Source organism: Mobula birostris, chromosome 5, assembly GCF_030028105.1.
Source record: "Mobula birostris isolate sMobBir1 chromosome 5, sMobBir1.hap1, whole genome shotgun sequence".
Classification (NCBI taxonomy): domain Eukaryota; kingdom Metazoa; phylum Chordata; class Chondrichthyes; order Myliobatiformes; family Myliobatidae; genus Mobula; species Mobula birostris.
In genome coordinates this window covers 84,834,152-84,854,710 of record NC_092374.1, presented here as the reverse complement: position 1 = coordinate 84,854,710, position 20,559 = coordinate 84,834,152, and the positions used below count along the sequence as shown (strand labels likewise).

At 44.6% G+C, this 20,559-nt stretch overlaps 1 protein-coding gene across 1 annotated transcript in view; it reads right to left on the bottom strand.

Annotated features, from left to right (window-relative positions):
* Positions 1 to 20,559, bottom strand: part of zanl (zonadhesin, like) — a 245,673-nt gene that overhangs the window by 102,575 nt on the left and 122,539 nt on the right. Inside the window, exons 41-53 of the mRNA XM_072259463.1 lie at positions 17,900 to 18,041; positions 17,598 to 17,794; positions 14,692 to 14,833; positions 14,301 to 14,542; positions 12,178 to 12,326; positions 10,310 to 10,438; positions 9,843 to 9,981; positions 9,252 to 9,393; positions 8,956 to 9,152; positions 8,100 to 8,241; positions 5,035 to 5,276; positions 4,369 to 4,517; positions 1,980 to 2,108 (exon numbers count right to left, since the gene is read on the bottom strand). Of these exons, the coding sequence (XP_072115564.1) occupies positions 1,980 to 2,108; positions 4,369 to 4,517; positions 5,035 to 5,276; positions 8,100 to 8,241; positions 8,956 to 9,152; positions 9,252 to 9,393; positions 9,843 to 9,981; positions 10,310 to 10,438; positions 12,178 to 12,326; positions 14,301 to 14,542; positions 14,692 to 14,833; positions 17,598 to 17,794; positions 17,900 to 18,041 (2,141 nt within the window). The remainder of the gene's footprint in view (positions 1 to 1,979; positions 2,109 to 4,368; positions 4,518 to 5,034; positions 5,277 to 8,099; positions 8,242 to 8,955; positions 9,153 to 9,251; positions 9,394 to 9,842; positions 9,982 to 10,309; positions 10,439 to 12,177; positions 12,327 to 14,300; positions 14,543 to 14,691; positions 14,834 to 17,597; positions 17,795 to 17,899; positions 18,042 to 20,559) is intronic.

Sequence of the window (20,559 nt, the reverse complement as noted above, 5' to 3'; positions counted from 1 at the left end):
GCCTAATCATGGGACAATTGACAATGTCCAATTAACCTACCAATTGGTATGTCTTTGGACTGTGGAAAGAAACTGGAGCACTCGGAAGAAACCCACGCGGTCATGGGGAGAACGTATAAACTCCTTACAGGCAGCAATGGGAATTGAAATTGGGTACATTACCAGGCTGATGATATCCTGAGGTAGTGAGTTCCCCAGTGTTAGCAGTCTCAGGGAAAGGTGGTTTTTCCTGATTCCTTATCAAAAGCTCACTTTTATTCTTCAACTCCAATTTCTTCAGAAAGCTCTTGCCCCAGAAGGCACATCCATCACCTGTTGACAAACTACTCAGCCCTGGGATCAGCCAACCCTCTGCTCTGCATTGACAATTTCTTCTCCATTCATGGGAGCTTCCAATGAGAAGCTAAGGCATTACCCCCAGAAAGTAAATCTGATCTATTCTATTAGCTCGTTCACTTCCATTAACGTGAAGAAGGTAATGAGCTTTAGGATATTTGACTGCCTATCTGAATCTGAACTGGACTGTGGAAGGATCAAACCTCACTCTAGACAGAAATCACAGGTTCTATTTTAATTCTTCATTCAAATCCAATGGCATGCTTTTATAACATAGAACATAGACCAGAACAGGCCATTTGGCCCATGTTGTGCTTACATTTTAACCTACTCCAAGATCAATCTAACCCTTCCCTCCCTTGAGCCTCTATCACCATCCCTGGAAGTATGTTCCATATGCCCATCACTCTGCATAAAGTTCCTACCTCTAACATCCTCCCTATGCTTTCTTCCAATCGACTTAAAATTGTGCCCCTTCACATCAGCTATTTCTGCTGCGGGTAAAAGGTGCTGACTGTCCGATCTATTTCTTTGTGGTTGAACTCTCAATATTGTGGCAATAAAGGGGTGCAATAGTATTCATTATCATCAGGTGCTGTGTCGCATGACATTGACGGTCAAAATCAAATCAGATTTATTTATAATTATCATTCAACCATACATAAACACAGATGAATGAAATAGCATTTCATTGGGACCAAGGTGCAAAACATACACAGCACATTCAAGAAAGCAAGCATACATACAGTCATGCAAAAAAAATATATAGACAAACACACGCACACAATCCAGCTTGTCATTCCACCAACTGGACACTGGAGGGCAGCACCAATAGGAGGTGATAGACCCAACCGAACATGGATGCCACACTATGCCACTGCAGCAGCATCCAGGAGAGGAGACACCAGAAAAGATCATAGTCTTTTTGTGACCATGATTTCTCTGGGCAAATTTTTCTACAGAAGAGATTTGCCATTGTCTTTCTCAGGGCAGTGTCTTTACAAGACGGGTGACCCCAGCCATTATCAATACTCTTCAGAGATTGTCTGCCTGGTGTCAGTGGTCGCATAACCAGGACTTGTGATATGCACCGGCTACTCATACAACCATTCACTACCTGATCCCATGGCTTCATGTGACCCTGTTCTGGGGGTGGGGGTGGGGCTAAGCAGAGGCTACACCTTGCCTAAGGGTGAGCTGCAGGCTAGCGGAGGGAAGGCATACTTTACACCTCCCTTGGTAGAGACATATTACCACCCCGACACTCAACCAGCTATCTAGCTTAAAAATTCCAATAGCACATAATCTTGAACAATGTCAAGGCCACATAACTGATTAATAAAGTTGTGAATCTTGTAACTAGGATAAACTTCTCATAGGTTACACAAAAATCAAGACTGATGTTGGATAAATTATCCTAGGAATCTCTACAACTCTTCAGGGAGTTCACCGAGGAAAGGCTGTAGAGACTGGAAATAGTTTGGAAAATGTGCAGCTCGAGCGGTTGATAGTTGGGTTGGAAGAAGAGTTGCCTGCTGTGGAGACTTGCCTGCAGGCGAAGTTCTCCCGCTAGTGGACACATCTGATCAACCCAACCACTGTAGAAATGAAATAGGTCATCTGTGCTGATATTTCCCACTTACTTCTGGTCCATGTTCCAACTGTTGCCGAAGTCATTGACTCCCTTCACCACTTGTCCCTCGGGAGTTCTGAAATCATCGCTGGGGATCCCGTTGTAGTCACCGCACAGGCCGCACAGCTGGCCGGAGTAGCTGGACAGGGGGAGAGGGAGACAGGGGTGAGATCAGAAGGGTAACTTTCAGGGGATGCATGAGGGTTGGTTCTGGGCTATGTAAGACATGGAGGACGACATGGAATCTGTGAGGGGAGGTGTTCGACATTCGATGGGTAGTGTGGAGGTCCCTGTACCTGCAGAAGCACCAGGTGTGAGGCACTGCCCAAGTCTGGAAATTGGGTCTAGCAGGTGAGCAGAAACAGAACGAGTATGAACACTAGTGAGCCCGTTGACTGCGGCGTGACTAGCACAATGACGGGTGGAGCAAAGTGTGAATGTAGCGTTGCTGTGTGCTGAGCTCCTGGGGTGGGTTATGGTCAGCACATGGGAGACCCTGTGATTAATACGAAGCGTCAGATCATAGAGAAAGAGTAGGCAGATGAATGATCACACTTGAAGGTGCAATTAATGCACTATAATTATCTTGGTTATCGCAGACAACACAGCTACTTCTAAGGAGAAGCTCTAAGAAATACTGCTAAAGTGGTTGAAGAAAGTGCAAAGAGAGGACTGCCCATCAACTGCAAGAAGACCGAATGTATGGTTGTCACAAGGAAGAAAGAAATACTGAAATGCAAACTGAAAGAGGGCGACAAAACAATTAAACAAACATGGAAGCTCAATTACTTAGGGAGCACGATAACATCTGACAGCTGACATTAGAGGGAGGATTGGGATTGCTAAATGCACGTTCGAGTGTTACAGCAAAATACTAAAGAACAACATCATTTCTGTGAATATGAAACTCACCCGAGTTTTGTGGTGCTATGCTCATTCCAAACTAACATTTGGAAGCAAATGTTGGAATATTAAAACAACATGGAAGGACAGAGTAACAAATGCGAAAAGCCGGAATAAGAAGAGAGCTGACATCATCACCTCCAAGATGACCACAACCTTGTAGTTGGGTTTGGCCTCAAGGGCCCGGAGAGCTATGTTGGCTGGAGTCAGGGCTTTATGCTTTGGCTCTTGGTAGGGTCACCCATGTCAAACACGTCAAAGCTTGAGGCCAGACTAAGAGTGGTCCACCGGTCATCTAAGTTTGGAGGTTCAGCTCAGGGCAAACAAAACTGTTATGGAAACAGCAATGAAGAATCCTTCCACACCTGAGTGTGATGGTATGGACAGACAGAGATAGTGGACCTTCATTGCTGTCCTACATACCAGTGGTGTAATGGGCAGTAACTTTTCAATTAGGAAATGGCAGCTGGAATTTCTGGGCAAGTACTGAGGAAAGGGAAGCTCGAATATCCTGCAGTGACCGGAAAAATTGGATGGAAGAAATAGTCGTGGTCGACAGTGCGTGACACTCCAGATATGGAGAGGCAAAAGTTTTGAAAAGCTTATTAGAATTTCTCAGATTAAAGAGAGATGGAAGACCATGCTCGCCCATGTCATACGACACAGCACATGATGATAATTGTTAGAGTGGATTTCTTTTTGGGTAGATGATTTGTTTACCCTTAAATGACTTTAGCCACCAGACTTCTATTTTAACTGTTTGACAAGGGACTGTGGATTGAGTCCACAACAATGGGCTTCCTAAAAGGTGTAAATACCAGATGCTTCTGGTGCCTGATGCTGTAGTTTCGAAGACAGTATTATCTATACATTATAAATATTAATTGTCTTCTATGTTAGCACGTAAAATGCCAAATAAATGTATTGTGGATTGAACTAAAGGCTGTGGATACCAACCCAGACATGTTGGCGTCAGAAGGAAAGGATGAAATCCGAAGGTGTGATGCTTGTATGTAACTTCAAAAGGAAGCATTGTCTATGCATTGTCTGTAACTTTTTTAAGTAGTGATTGCCTTTGTGTTTAGCATATAAATATTGAGCCCACATTTAGCTAGCAGACCTTTCTGCGGAAAGTGATCGGTACGTAGATGCCTGCTGTACCTTGTTGTGTCGAATAAAGAAGCTGTTTTTTATCTACCAGTGACTCTGTCTCTCCGATAATTTCATCCACGCTACAACAATAATAATGATGATCATCATCTTGTAGGTACACCTCTGGTGCATGGAATGTATGGCGAATGTTACACCAGTGTACCAGCAATGTAAAAGGGAAAAAGGCACCGGGTGAGGCTAAGGTGTAGGCACAGTCACAGTGGGCACCTAATGGGTCCTGGAGGATGTCCCACAGAGGCAATGAACAAGACACACAATGGTCAGTGAACGATGGAGGATCACATAATGAGATGCTCCCTTGCCCATACCACTTGCTTACTTACTCGCTGGGAACTTTCACGTCGACATGGTGCCTGCCATCGTAGCGCACAGTCAGGCCGAAGTCGGTCTGCAGCACCACGTGCTTGCCAGAAGGTTTGACGGTGACTCCGGGGAGTGGGTGGATGGGAACAGTCACTGGCTCTCTGTCCACCTAGAAGACAGCAGAAGGGGAAAGCAGGCAGAGCCATTCAGCACAGGCATTCCTTCATCTGTTGAATGTGAGTGGAAGGTGGTGTGTGGTGCTCATGCTGGGAGGAAGGGAGGTGACAGTGGAAGAGCAGATAGAAGGGAGGAGCCAATTGCGAACCCCTTTATCAGCATTGGATACACCAGTATCAGACCCGTCACCTGACCCAACACTATCAGACTCATATTCAGTCACCTACTATCAGACCCATCACCTGACCCAACGCTGTCAGACTCATCCTTCACTCACCTGACCCAACACATCTTCCCCTCCACCATCAGATTTCTGAATGATTTGTGAACCCTGAACACTACCTCACTATTCCTCTTTTACACTATTTATTTACAGTAACTGATTGTAATTTCTATGTCACCATACTGCTGCCACAAAGTTCATGATAATAAACCTCTTTCTGATTGTGAGTCATTAGTCCCAGTGGTACCAACCATCAATGGGAAAATTAAACACCAGCTCCTCTCACCTGGACGGCCCTGTTCCTGAGTATTGACACAGTGATGCCGTAGACGCTGACATGAACCGCTTTGACATATGACACTGTCTTCACTCCATTGCGATGCTCGTTAGCCGTGTACACGGTGAATGGGGTCAGACTGGAGTTACAGGGCTTGGCCAACACGTAAGTGCAGTTGCCCTGGAAGTTGAACTTCCTCTTGTCGAAGGAGGTGTAGTGGGGGTCTCCAGATGCAGTGCAGGTGGACGAGTCTGGGGGGAGACAGAAAGGGAACAAAGTAAGTGAGGTTCACACTCAAACACTTCCAGTAGTAGAAAAGTTACTGTAGCAACATTGGAGGCAGTTGGGCATTGGGCACCTGACAGAATGGAAATGAGGAGGAAACAGAATGATTAAACCTGATCCATAAAGATCTTAAGACATAAAAGAAGAATCAGGCCATTCAGCCCATTGGGTCTGCTCCGCCACTCAATCATAGCTAATTTATCTCTTTCAACCCCCATTCTCCTGCCTTCTCCCTGTAACCTTTGATGCCCTTACTAATCAAGAACCTAGCAACCTCCACTTTAGTATACCCTCTGACTTGTCCTCCACAGCTGTCTGGGGCAATGAATTCCACAGATTCACCACCCTCTGGCTAAAGAAATTCCTCCTCATCTCTGTTGTAAAGGGACATCCTTCTATTCTGAGTCTGTACCCTCTGGTCCTAGACTCCCCTAGTATGCTCTCCATGTCTGCTTTTCTAGACAGGGCTCCAATTAAACTCCCTCTCCTCTAGGGGTTTCCTGAGTCCTCTATCTAATTTTGTGGTTGGGTGGTCTTTTATTGATTCCGTTATGGCTACTAGTCCATAGAGTTTTTTGAATATGCCCTCAAGAAAATGAATCTCAGTGACATAAATGTACTTTGATAATAAAATGCACTTTTACTTGGAATTCTGAGGCTGTGCCCTCTGGTTCTAGACTCTCCCACTATTGGAAACATACTCTCCATATCCAGTCTATCCAGGTCTTTCAATATTTGGTAGATTTCAATGAGATCCTGTCTCATTCTTCTAAATCCCAGTGAGTATAGGCCCAGAGCCACCAAGCATACTTCATACATTAACCCTTTAATTCCCGGGATCATATCTCTGGACCCTTTCCAATGCTAGGACACCATTTCTTAGATATAGGGCTGAAAACTGCTCCCAATGTTCCAAATGTGGTCTTACCTATGCCTCAGCCTTAGATCTTTGCTTTAATAATATCCTAGTCCCTTGGAAACAAATGCTAACATTTTATTTGCTTTCCTCACCATTGACTCAACCTGCAAGTTAATCTTTAGGGAAGCCTACACTAGGGCTCCCAAATTCTGTGGCACTTGCAATTTCTGAGATCACTCCCCATTTAGAAAATAGTCTAGCCCTTCATTCTCTCTACCAAAGTGCATGACCATGCACTTCCCTACACTGTATTCCACCTTCCACTTCTTTGTCCATTCTTCTAATCTGTCCAAGTCCTTCTGCAGACTCTGCTTCTTCAGCACTACCTGTCCCTTCGTCTATCTTTGTATCATCTACCAACCTGGCCACAGGGCCATCAAGTCCAACATCCAGATCATTATTGTATAATGTGAAAAGTAGAAGACCCAACTCCAACTCTGGCAGAACACTACCACCTAGTAGTAGTCAACAAAAAAGCCCCCCTTTATTTCTTGCCTCCTGCCAATCAGCCAATCTCTGGTATCTATGCTAGTATCTTTCCTGTAATAAAATAGGCTCTTATAGTTCACTCCGTATGTAAATCCCTTGTCCACTCATCCCTTCCCACTGATCTCCCTCCCTGGCACTTATCCTTGCAAGTGGGACAAGTGCCATATCTGCCGCTGCACCTCCTCCCTCACTACCATTCAGGGACCCAAACAGTCCTTCCAGGTGAGGCGACACTTCATCTGTGAGTCTGTTGGGATCATCTACTGTACCCGGTGCTCCTGGTGTGGCTTCCTGTACTGTATATCGGTGAGATCCAATGTAGATTGGGAGAATACTTTGTCAAGCACCTTCACTCCATCCACCACAAAAGGCAGGATTTCCCAGTGATCACTCATTTCAATTCTATATCCCATTCCCATTCCGGCATGTCAGTCCATGCCTTCTCTACTGCCATGATAAGGGTTCGCTCAGTTTGGAGGAGCAACACCTTATATTCCTTCTGGGTAGCCTCCAAACTGATGGCATGAATATTGATTTCTCTAACTTCCAGTAATTACCCACCCTCCTCTCCTTCACATTCCCCATTCTTGTTTCTGTCTCACACCTTCCCTGCTCATCACCTCCCTCTAGTGTTCCTTTCCTTCCCTTTCTTCCATGGTCTTCTGTCCTCTCCTATCAGATTTCTCCTTCTCTAGCCCTTTATCTCTTTCACCAGTCCACTTCCCAGCTCTTTACTTCACACCTTCCCCTCTCCTGCTTTCACCTATCACCTGTCACCTTGTACTTCTTCCTTCCCACCCTCCCCCCACCTTTTTATTCTGACTTTTTCCCTTCCTTTCCAGTGCTGGTGAACGGCCTCAGCCCAAAACGTTGACTGCTTATTTCCATCCATCAATGCTGCCTGACCTGCTGAGCTCCCCTAGCACATTGTGTGTAAGGATCTTACCTTGTTTAGCAGCATCATGTTTGGCACCTTTTCAAAGGCCTTCAGAAAATCCAAGTAAACAACATGTTCTGACTCTTTGCTGTCTAGCCTGCCTGTTGTTTCTTCAAAGAATTCCAACAGATTTATCAGGCGAGATATTCTCTTAAGGAAACCATGCTGACTTTGGGCTATTTCATCATGTGCCTCCAAGTACCCCAAAATTCATCCTTGATGATGGACTCTTAAACCTTGCCAAGAATTGAGATCAGGCTAACTGACCTATAATGCCTCTTCCCTTCTTATAGAGGGGAGTGACATTTGCAATTTCCCAATCCACTAGAACTATTCCAGAATCTAGTGAATCTTGGAAGAATCACTATTAATTTCTGCACAATCTCTTCAGCTACCTCTTTCAGGATCCTGGAGTGTAGTCCATCTGGTCCAGACATAATTTACCTTTAGGATAACAGCCCTGGACACCACCCTTGTTGTCGCAGTATTCATCGGGGTCGCAGCTGGTGTCCTTGCACTGGATGTTGTTGCTGGACAGGCATTTACACACCTGGTTACAGGCCTCAGACCAGATCACCTCCCCAGGCTGGAAACACAGAGAGATGTGCATTAGAAGTGGGGAAATATTTTTGAAACTTTGAGATTTTTGATGTATTTAATTTTGCATTGTGACAGCATGGAACCTGTATAATCTCAGAGTGCTTTGCTGTAAGGTAAGTGTGTCTGTAGCAGGAGGCATGTAATGTCCTGATCATTGTTCATTGTGTAACTAAGGGGTGGTTGATATACTGTGTGACCTTGAGTACTACAGCTGTTAAGTGGAGGAGCTGACTACCAGAACAGATAACAGTCAAAGAATAACCTGAAAAATTGTATAAAAAATGAACTTTGTAAGCTGTAACTCAGCAGCCTGGAGTGGAGGTGGTCTTCTCCTTGCTTTTGAACAGATCCACTCTGTGTTTTTTGGTTCTTTGTTATGAGGCCTAGCAAAAGATTCACAAGTGGTGAGGTGTAGAGAAGGGAGTTCCATCTGAGAGGCAAGATGAGCTTTCATTTTTGTAGCATCTTTCACATCCTCTGGAACGCAGAGCATAAGAAACTGAACGGATGATTTGTAAGAACTTAAAAGCAACACAAGCACAAAATTCCAGAATCATTTATAAGAAATGATTGTGGATTTCAGAATGGGAAAGACAAGGAATCAAGATATCTAAAAAGTTTGTTTCATGAACACAAGAGATTTATAACAAAGACTGTATAATCCATTTTAGGATGGCCTGTGGTTTTGCTTGTACGTTACCTGGTAATAGGTTCCATTGTACACATAGCCGCACTGATTTCTCGAGACACACTTGTCTCCGCTCTGCACAAAGCCTTTGTCACACTGACAGCCCTCGGCACACGGCTGGTCACAGAGCTGAGGACGAGGCTCAAGGCAGGTGGCTGGACAGGCTGAGGCACAGGGCTGGTAGTGACTGTTGTCCGGGCACCGGAGAGCTACGGAGAAAGAAAGAAATGGACATCACAGCAGGAAGGGACACTTGACTCTAAAGCCATAGAAATTACTGTTGGTTTGGAGCTGTCTGTATTACGTACGGCAGAAGGTTTCGTTCCTCCAGGGTTGAATGGTGATGTTGTGTTGCTGACACTGGGTGACATAGGCCTCGATGGCTTCACAGAGCTGCTGCTTGTTGCCGTCCATCGCACACATGTCGTACACACAGTCCCTAAAGAAGGCCTGGGAGAGGGCGGAGTGGATCATAGGTAACAAGTCTACATGAAACATATTTACATGAAAGCAACATCCACATTAGGGACCTCCAACTCCCAGGACATTCCCTCTTCTCTTTGCTACCATCAGGAAGGAAGTACAGGAGCCTGAAGGCACACAATCAATGATTCAAGAACAGCTTCTTCTCCTGTCTTCCGATTACTGAATGGACATTGAACCCATGAACACTACCTCACTACTTTTTATTAATATTTTTTGCACTACTTATTTAATTCAACTATTATATATACTTACTGTAATTCATGTTTGTTTTCTATTATTATGTATTGCATTGTATTGCTCCCGCAAAGACAACAAATTTCACAACATTTGCCGGTGATATTAAACCTGATTCTGAACTGAGAAAGTGAGACACAATGTGAAGGGAGTACCGAGTGAAATTCTGCTTTACGCACCATGGGGTCAATCTTGTAGTGACAGGCAGCGAATGGGCCGAAATGATCTAACAGCATCCCGCAGTACGAGGGTCCTTCGTACTTTTCACGCTCGGCTTCGGAGCACTGCGGTGCCACCTCGGTGTCAGTCGAGGTACAGCTGAGAAAATGGTGGTGGGGTTGGGGTGGAGGAGAAAGGAAAAGCAAGAGTCAATACTTACTTAAAAGCTTAGAACACTAAATATATACTTATCAGTCAGCTACCCTGTGCTGGTAAAATAAAATGTCACAGTCAATCATCCTGAGTAGCCCTACAAATCATAGGATTCACAGAGGAAAGTTCAAAAACACTGTTCAAAACAAGTTTATTATCAAAGTACTGTATGTGTACCATAAACAACCCTGAAATTCATTTCAAGGTTGAGAAATGTAGGTTCTGACTGTAGACCTGGAGAAACACGTTGACTACTTCCCTATTTGCCACTTACTTCTGGTCCACGTTCCAGCTGTTGCCGAAGTCGTTGACTCCCTTCACCACCTGTCCCTCAGGAGTTCTGAAATCATCACCCGAGATCCCGTTGTAGTCACCGCACAGGCCGCACAACTGGCTGGAGTAGCTGGACAGAGGGAGAGGGAGACAGGGGTGAGATCAGAGCGGTCACATGCAGGGCTCAGCAGAGGGGTGATTCTGGGTGGGGGGAGTCGATGGGAATCAAGCACAGTGTTGGACATGGAGGCTATGTTGGGAGGGCTGGGTGCCTTAATGTATGGAACAGTTGAAGTTCTGACAAGAGGGCATTCATAAGTGAGACATATCAGCTAAATAAGTGGTGTTGTGGCAAAGTCCTTGCACTCAATGTCAGAAAGAGTAGGACGAGGGAACACATATCTGTCCTTATAGAGTGGATCAGAAGTGGGAAGAGTTAGTAGTTTCAAGTTCCTGCCTGCCAATACGTCTGGGGATCGAACTTGGACCCAACATAGTGATGCAGCCACAAAGAAGGCACGACAGCGGCTGTATTTCATTCGGAGGTTGTAGAGACTTGGTATGTCATCAAAGGCACTTGCAAATTTCTGCAGATATACCTTGGAGAGCATTCTAACTGGCTGCATCACCTTCTGGTATGGGAGGGGTGCTACTGCAAAGGATCAAAACAAGCTGCGGAGAGTTGTAAACTTAGTCTGATCCATTTTGGGCACTGGCCTCCGTAGTATCCAGGACATCTCAAGAGAGAGGTGGCGTCCATTATTAAGGACCCCCATTGCCCAAGGTCATGTCTTGTTCTCAAATTGCTACCATCTGGGAGGAGGTACAGGAGCTCGAAGGCACACACTCAACGATTCAGGAACAGCTTCTTCCCCTCTGCCATCTGATTTCTGAATGGACATTGAACCCATGAACACTACCTCACTACTTCTTATTTTTATTTCTGCACTAACTTAATTTAACTATTTAATGCCTACTGTAATACATGTTTTTGTTTAAATATTACGTGTTGCATTGTGCTGTTGCCATAAAGTGAACACATTTCACGACATATGCCGGTGATATTAAACCTGATTCCGATTCTGATGGCCCAGGTTTCAGTCTCGCAAGAGGATAAATGTTTGGCGTGGAGCTGTGTGAACTGTGGTGGTATGAATAACGTTACGGAAATGTTCGATGTGGAGCTGTGTGAACTGTGGTGGTGTGAGTAACATTGCGGAAATGTTCGGTGTGGAGCTGTGTGAACTGTGGTGGTGTGAGTAATATTACGGAAATGTTCGGTGTGGAGCTGTGTGAACTGTGGTGGTATGAATAACATTACGGAAATGTTCGGTGTGGAGCTGTGTGAACTGCGGTGGTGTGAGTAATATTACGGAAATGTTCGGTGTGGAGCTGTGTGAACTGTGGTGGTGTGAGTAATATTACGGAAATGTTCGGTGTGGAGCTGTGTGAACTGTGGTGGTATGAGTAACATTACGCAAATGGAGAAAACGGTAGTTGGACTACACTGAGAATGTGGGGTTTAGGGCTCTGAGCATATCAGCTTGGGTCATGCTGAGGACCTGAGGTGAGTCACAATCAGCAACTGGGACACTACTTAATGTACTGAAGCATGGAGAGGACAATGGAGGATGTGGACATACGATCAGTGTTCTGCAGTTTTCCTCAAGCATGGAGCGTAGGCAAAAGAATAGTGAGCACAAGGCCCTCAGAAGGCTGGGGTGCAGGTGCAGTCACAGGGAGGACTGAGCAGACACTGGTGATTATTGGGTGAGTGAGGTAGATGTGGACACTCTGATAACGAGGTGTGCATCCCACAACCCCACCTCGCCCCACAAGGCCGTGAGAGTGACACATGGCTGTACTTACTCGCTGGGAACTTTCACGTTGGCGTGGTGCCTGCCATCGTGGCGCACGGTCAGGCCAAAGTCGGTCTGCAGCACCACGTGTCTGCCCACAGGTTTGACGGTGACTTCGGGGAGCGGGCGGATGGGAACGGTCACTGGCTCTCCGTCCACCTGGAAGGCAGCAGAGGGAGAAAACTGGCAGTCAGTCAGCACAGACATTTTCTCCTCTGTTGGATGTGGTTGGAAGGTCGGGTGCTCCGGCTTGGAGCAGAGGAAGTGACAGCAGAAATGGGAAAAACAATGGGGTGGTGACTGAGAACCTTGTCAGGTATAAGAGGGAAAACCATAGTTAGAAAAGGAAAATATCTCACAGCTAAACTATGTTAGACCCACGCTGATTGGAGTTTAGAAGAATGAAGGGTTACTTCACTGAACACAACTATTATACGCAGTATTTCAGATGGTGACGAAGGGCATACAGGAATGAAATAAACCAGCTGGTTGAGTGGTGGCTCAGCAACAACCTTGCACTCAACGTCAGTAAGACCAAAGAGCTGATTGTGGACTTCAGAAAAGAGGGATCACACACCAGTCCTCATAGAGGGATCTGCAGTGGAAAGAGTGAGCAATTTCAAGTTCCTAGGTGTCAACATCTCTGAGGATCTAACCTGGACCCAACATATCGATGCAGCTGCAAAGAAGGCACAATAGGGGCTATATTTCATTAGGAGTTTGAGGAGATATGGTATTCGGCTATATTTCATTAGGAGTTTGAGGAGATATGGTATGTCACCAAAACACTACCTCTCATCTTTTTAATTTCTATTTCTTTGCACTACTTAATTAATTATTTAATTCACATTTTTCTCTATTATTATGTATTGCATTGTACTGCTGCTGCAAAGACAACAAATTTCACAAAATGATGGAGTGGGGCCGCGTTTCAGGATAAAGGATTCTGATAAAGGCAGGGATGAGAAGGAAATTTTCTTCCAAGTGAATCCTGAATCCTTGGAATACCTTATCCCAGAAAACTATTGAAATTTTTCTTGGCAAAGACAAGCCTATAGAGAAATGAACTATTATGGGGATAGGGATAAGACGGCGGGGGGGAGGGGGGGAGTCAGGGTTTGATGTTCTTGTTGCCATTAGCGTGATTTGTTTTTTGCATGAGAGGGATGATGTTTTTCTTTGAATGGGTTCCATGGTTTTCTTTGTTTTTTGGCTGTCTGTGGGTAAAATGAATCTCAGGGTTGTATACTACATACATACTTTGATAATATACTTTGAATCATTTGAAGGTGGGGTTTAACCTCAGATGAGAACAGCCTTGATCTTTCTCAGTGGCACAGCAGGCTCAAGCAGCCATGTGCTCCACTCCTGCATTTCATCGAACACAAGAAAGTCTGCGGATGCTGGAAATCCAAAGCAATACACACAAAGTGCTGGAGGAACTCAGCAGGTCAGGCAGCATCTATGGGAATGAATAAGTAGTTGATGTTTTGGGCCGAGACCCTTAATCGAGACTGGAAAGGAAGGGGGAAGACGCCAGAATAAACAAGTGGGGGGAAGGCAAGGAGGATAGCTAAAAGGTGACAGGTGAAGCCAGGTGGGTATGAAAGGTGAAGGGCTGGAGAGGAAGTAATCTAATAGGAGAGCAGAGTGGACCGTAGGTGAAAGGGGGAGGTAGATCGTAGGCCAGGGGGAGATGATAAGCAGGTAAGAGACCAGAGTGGGGAATAGTAGAAGAGGGAAGGGCAGTGAATGTTTTTTGACCAGAGGAGAAATCGATATTCATGCCATCAGGTTGGAGGCTACCCAGATGGAATATAAGGTGTTGCTCCTCCACCCTGAGGGTGGCTATGGACTAACATGTCATAACGGGAATGGGAATTAAAATGTTTGGCCACCAAGATGTTCCACTTTTGGCGGATGGAGCCAATGTGCTCTCCAATTTATGATGGGTCTTGCCAATGTAGGAGAGATCTACACTTCCAGTTTTGTTTTTGATTCTTGCGGAACTATGGCTTAACTTCATTCGTTCTTCTCCCTGTCTTTCAGTCCCCGTCACCCAACAACATTCTCTGGGTCATCAGTTTCAGTGGTGCGAACCATCCGTGGTTAAATTGAACATCAGCTTCTCACCTGGACGGCCCTGTTCCTGAGTATTGACACAGTGATGCCGTAGACACTGACATGAACCGCTTTGACATATGACACTGTCTTCACTCCGTTGCGATGTTCATTAGCCGTGTACACCGTGAACGGGGTCAGGCTGGAGTTACAGGGCTTGGCCAATACGTAAGTGCAGTTACCCTGGAAGTTGAACTTCCTCTTGTCGAAGGAGGTGTAGTGGGGGTCTCCGGATGTGGTGCAGGTGGATGAACCTGAGGAACAGACAAAAGAGGGGAAAGGTGAGTTAAGTCCATGTATCAAGAGTTGCCATAGTCACAACTAGGCAAAATTGCCAAAACGGGAAGGGAGAGGAAAGAGAATGATTAAACTCATCCCTCACTCAGTACCCCTGAACCTTTACCTTTAGGATAACAGCCCTGGACACCACCCTTGTTGTCACAGTACTCGTCGGGGCCACAGCTGGTGTCTGTGCACTGGACGTTGTTGCTGGACAGACACTTACACACCTGGGTACAGGCCTCAGACCAGATCATCTCCCCAGGCTGGAAACACAGAGAGATGCACATTTAGAGTTGTGTGGGGAAGGGTGACTTACCTGAATAGAAGGCACAGCAGCACGTCCACTTCCTGAGGAGACTGAGGCTCATTACCATCCTCCATTTCATCTGAACCGAATTTTACAGGAGCACCACTGAGAGCGTCCTGACAAGTTGCATCTCAACTGGTATGGGAGCAGCAGAGCACTGGACCGAAAGTACCTACAAAGGACTGCAAGAATGGCTGAGAGAATCATAGGGGTCTCTCTACCATCCATGGGGACATTTATCAGGAGTGCTGTGTATGCAGGGCCCTATGTATTATTAAGGATCGCACCCATCCATCCAGCATCCTCTGACTTTCTACCATCAGGCGGGAGACTTTTGATGCATAAAGACAAGAACAGTTTGGAAGTTAAACAGTTTCTTCCCTCAGGCCATTAGGCTTCTGAACTCCCTGCCTCACTGCATTCTAAGTGTCACTGGTTAATCTGTCTGTAACTGACAATATTTAATGTATGCACTTTATTTTGTTCATCTATGTGTAATTCATCTGTAGATTTTATCCCTCCTTTCCTAAGTTACTGTATGTTATGTGTACTACTGTGTTATACACCCTTGTCTGGAAAAACATTGTCTCGCTTGATGGTATACATGTATATAGTTAAATGACAATAAACTTTACTTGACTGGCAGTAAAAGTTGCATTTGTGCAGCATCTTTCACCTCTGTTTTATATCCTGCAGTAGATCACAGTCAATCAAGAAGGATGTTGTAACTTTTAGCATCAACGAATGTGGAAATGTATCTGTAACCCTGAAATCTTGATGAATTTGCAAGTTTTGGGAAATGTAATGTGATAAAAAGGAACTGGTGAGATTGAACAACCTAACTATTGTTCTCTGTGAAAAGTATAAAAATGCTTTGTTTGAGCTATAAGATTGAAACTATTCTCCAATGAGAATGTGGAGTAGCTTCACATGCGAGTGAATAAAATGCAGCTATAATTTGATCTACTCTGAGTTTGTCATAGTTTGTTTCTGTATGTTAGAAGACCTAGCTGAATGGTACATGACATGACACAAAAACCAGAAGTGCACAACCAGCCAATATCATTACTCATTTTCAGGATCCCCACCTGCACTACATCTGGTCTTCCTATCATTGAAACTTATTTCCTTCCCATTGATATCATCCAGATTAGTCCAGAACAAAACTGCCTCTTTTCTAGAATCCTATATAATATTTCATCATTGATATTGAGTGCTGATATCCTCTGTTTTGTTCCTCCCCCTTCACCTTAAGGTTGATATAACCTGGGGGGTGGTAGTGGGGACAAGCTCCCACTACCTTTTAAATGCTCACAATGGCTGGCAACTCCTGCTATGCCACTGGTGCCAAACTGTTGGTCTCTGATGTTCTTCTGGGTTCATCAGCTGTGTGGAGAGGAGGAGAGTGCTACATGGGTAACAGCTTGCTCCGCATATTGTACTGGCCTGACTTGTGTATCTAGAGAGCTAGGACTCAACATCCATGGTCGACCCTGATTGATGGAAGCCTCACTGTTCTCCCTCACCCCAACCCACTACCAACAATCAGTCTAGAATACAATTGGGTAAGTTCGGTGGCCACTCAAAACACTTAATGATTTTAAAGACTTTTATCATATCTTGAATTGATCCCTGCTGAAATGAATAAGCAAACACAAAATAATGCATTCTACAATATATTGATAATCAGGTTAGTGCTGGGATGACTGATTACATTAGACAACAAAGATTTTGCTTCCTGAATACTTTTGGATGTATCTTTCAGATCTTGGGCTGCTGATCATGAAAATCACTATGACATTTCCCTTTCACACACTATTATTTTGAAATTGTCTGCATTTGTTATTTCAATTCATAATTCAAGTCAGATTAACTAATACCAAGATTAAGGAAGGCATTTTTGTTGGTCCACAAATCAAAAAGGTCATCAATGACAGGCAATTCGTAGACCTTCTAGTGGGAGCAGAGAAAATCGTATGGAAGGCATTCAAAGGTTTTCTCGGCAACTACAGAGCGCCAAACCCCGTGCAGCTTGTTGACAACATGCCTCAAACACACAAAACCGTGAAGTACAAAATGTCACTAAAGATTCATTTTCTGCATTCTCATTTAGATTTTTTCCCTGCGCTGTCAGTGATGAGCATGGTGAAAGGTTTCACCGTGACTTTGGAGAACTGTATCAGGACAACTAGAATCCATTAATGCTGGCTGATTATTGTTGGACACTTAAGTGAGAAGCCTCAGACACTGAAAATCATCAACAAAACATTTTTAGCTTAGTTGAATTATTACAAAGCGTCAGGACCATTATGCAATTAAACACACAATATTCAGGAAAAGTTAATTTCTTGTTTCTCCAAATTCCTACGTGATGCAAGTGGTTTGAAATTATATTTGTGTTCGGCTTCAAGCGGTCTATCATAACAAAACAACAAAACAAAGCAACACTTTCAAAAAACTATGTCGTCCAGTGTTATAAATATGGATAGACAACTGGGAAGTGCTCTCATTCTGTTGAAGATAATGTAAGGGGAAACCTTCATATCAAAAGCATTACGTAGAAGGGGCCAGTGTTGAATGTGTTGTGTGGAAGACTGAAATTTAGATTGTATGGTCTCCCTTAGGCCCGCACAAGAGACAGAGATCAGATTGTATAAATATTCAAGAAAATAACTTCAACACAGAAATTTCATTGTCATGAATGAGACCGTGGCTCTTACCTGGTAATAGGTTCCATTGTACACACAGCCACACTGGTCTCTTGAGACACACTTGTCTCCGCTCTGCACAAAGCCTTTGTCACACTGACAGCCCTCGGCACACGGCTGGTCACAGAGCTGAGGACCAGGGTCAAGGCAGGTGGCAGGACAGGCTGAGGCACAGGGCTGGTAGTGACTGTCCAGCGGGCACCGGAGAGCTACACAGAAAGAAGAGGGAACAGTTTTCACAGCCAGCACGGTCACTTGGATCAAAAGCTGTAGAAATCTCTGATGGTGTGGTGTGTGATCTCTGTGCTACGTACGGCAGAAGGTTTCGTTCCTCCAGGTTTGAATAGTGACGTTGTGTTGCTGACACTGGGTGACATAGGCCTCGATGGCTTCACACAGCTGCTGCTTGTTGCCATCCATCGCACACATGTCGTACACACAGTCCTTGAAGAAGGCCTGGGAGAGGGAGGAGTGGATCACAGGTTGAAATATGAATATGCGTGAGTAACATCTTATTGTGAAGGAAAAGAAAGAAAGTGGGCTGTAGAATGTAAACTTGAAACAAACAATCCATAGCACGGTGCCTAGTACAAACTCAGAGCAGCTCAACTCACACAGAGGCATCAGCTATGAAATATTGTCAGTGTTGTAAAATCAAAAGCAAAATGGCTCAAATTTCAATGTTCAAAGTACATTTATTATCTAAGTATGTATACATTATACAACCTTGAGTTTCCTCCCCTTACAGGCAGCCACAAAATAAGAAATCCAATGCAACCCATTAAAAAAAGACTAACAAACACCCACTGTGCAGAGAGAGAATAAAACACAAATCATAAAACTTTGAAGGTATGAGTCTTGAATTAGCTAAGATAGACTGGCAAATGACACTTAAAGGATTGACGGTGGATATGCAATGGCAAGCATCTAAAGATTGCATGGATGAACTACAACAATTGTTCATCCCAGTTTGGCAAAAGAATAAATCAAGGAAGGTAGTGCACCCGTGGCTGACAAGAGAAATCAGGGATAGTATCAATTCCAAAGAAGAAGCATACAAATTAGCCAGAAAAAGTGGCTCACCTGAGGACTGGGAGAAATTCAGAGTTCAGCAGAGGAGGACAAAGGGCTTAATTAGGAAGGGGAAAAAAGATTACGAGAAAAAACTGGCAGGAAACATAGAAACTGACTGTAAAAGCTTTTATAGATATGTAAAAAGGAAAAGACTGCTAAAGACAAATGTAGGTCCCCTACAGACAGAAACAGGTGAATTGATTATGGGGAGCAAGGACATGGCAGACCAATTGAATAATTACTTTGGTTCTGTCTTCACTAAGGAGGACATAAATAATCTTCCAGAAATAGTAGGGGAGAGAGGGTCCAGTGAGATGGAGGAACTGAGCGAAATACATGTTAGTAGGGAAGTGGTGTTAGGTAAATTGAAGGGATTAAAGGCAGATAAATCCCCAGGGCCAGATGGTCTGCATTCCAGAGTGCTTAAGGAAGTAGTCCAAGAAATAGTGGATGCATTAGTGATAATTTTTCAAAACTCGTTAGATTCTGGACTAGTTCCTGAGGATTGGAGGGTGGCTAATGTAACCCCACTTTTTAAAAAAGGAGGGAGAGAGAAACCGGGGAATTATAGACCGGTTAGCCTAACGTCGGTGGTGGGGAAACTGCTGGAGTCAGTTATCAAAGATGTGATAACAGCACATTTGGAAAGCGGTGAAATCATCGGACAAAGTCAGCATGGATTTGTGAAAGGAAAATCATGTCTGACGAATCTCATAGAATTTTTTGAGGATGTAACTAGTAGAGTGGATAGGGGAGAACCAGTGGATGTGGTATATTTGGATTTTCAAAAGGCTTTTGACAAGGTCCCACACAGGAGATTCGTGTGCAAACTTAAAGCACACGGTATTGGGGGTAAGGTATTGATGTGGATAGAGAATTGGTTAGCAGACAGGAAGCAAAGAGTGGGAATAAACGGGACCTTTTCAGAATGGCAGGCAGTGACTAGTGGGGTACCGCAAAGCTCAGTGCTGGGACCCCAGTTGTTTACAATATATGTTAATGACTTGGATGAGGGAATTAAATGCAGCATCTCCAAGTTTGCGGATGACACGAAGCTGGGCGGCAGTGTTAGCTGTGAGGAGGATGCCAAGAGGATGCAGGGTGACTTGGATAGGTTGGGTGAGTGGGCAAATTCATGGCAGATGCAATTTAATGTGGATAAATGTGAAGTTATCCACTTTGGTGGCAAAAATAGGAAAACAGATTATTATCTGAATGGTGGCCGATTAGGAAAAGGGGAGGTGCAACGAGACCTGGGTGTCATTATACACCAGTCATTGAAAGTGGGCACGCAGGTACAGCAGGTGGTGAAAAAGGCGAATGGTATGCTGGCATTTATAGCGAGAGGATTCGAGTACAGGAGCGGGGAGGTACTACTGCAGTTGTACAAGGCCTTGGTGAGATCACACCTGGAGTATTGTGTGCAGTTTTGGTCCCCTAATCTGAGGAAAGACATCCTTGCCATAGAGGGAGTACAAAGAAGGTTCACCAGATTGATTCCTGGGATGGCAGGACTTTCATATGAAGAAAGACTGGATGAACTAGGCTTGTACTCGTTGGAATTTAGAAGATTGAGGGGGGATCTGATTGAAACATATAAAATCCTAAAGGGATTGGACAGGCTAGATGCAGGAAGATTGTTCCCGATGTTGGGGAAGTCCAGAACGAGGGGTCATAGTTTGAGGATAAGGGGGAAGCCTTTTAGGACTGAGATTAGGAAAAACTTCTTCACACAGAGAGTGGTGAATCTGTGGAATTCTCTGCCACAGGAAACAGTTGAGGCCAGTTCATTGGCTATATTTAAGAGGGAGTTAGATATGGCCCTTGTGGCTACGGGGATCAGGGGGTATGGAGGGAAGGCTGGTGCAGGGTTCTGAGTTGGATGATCAGCCATGATCAT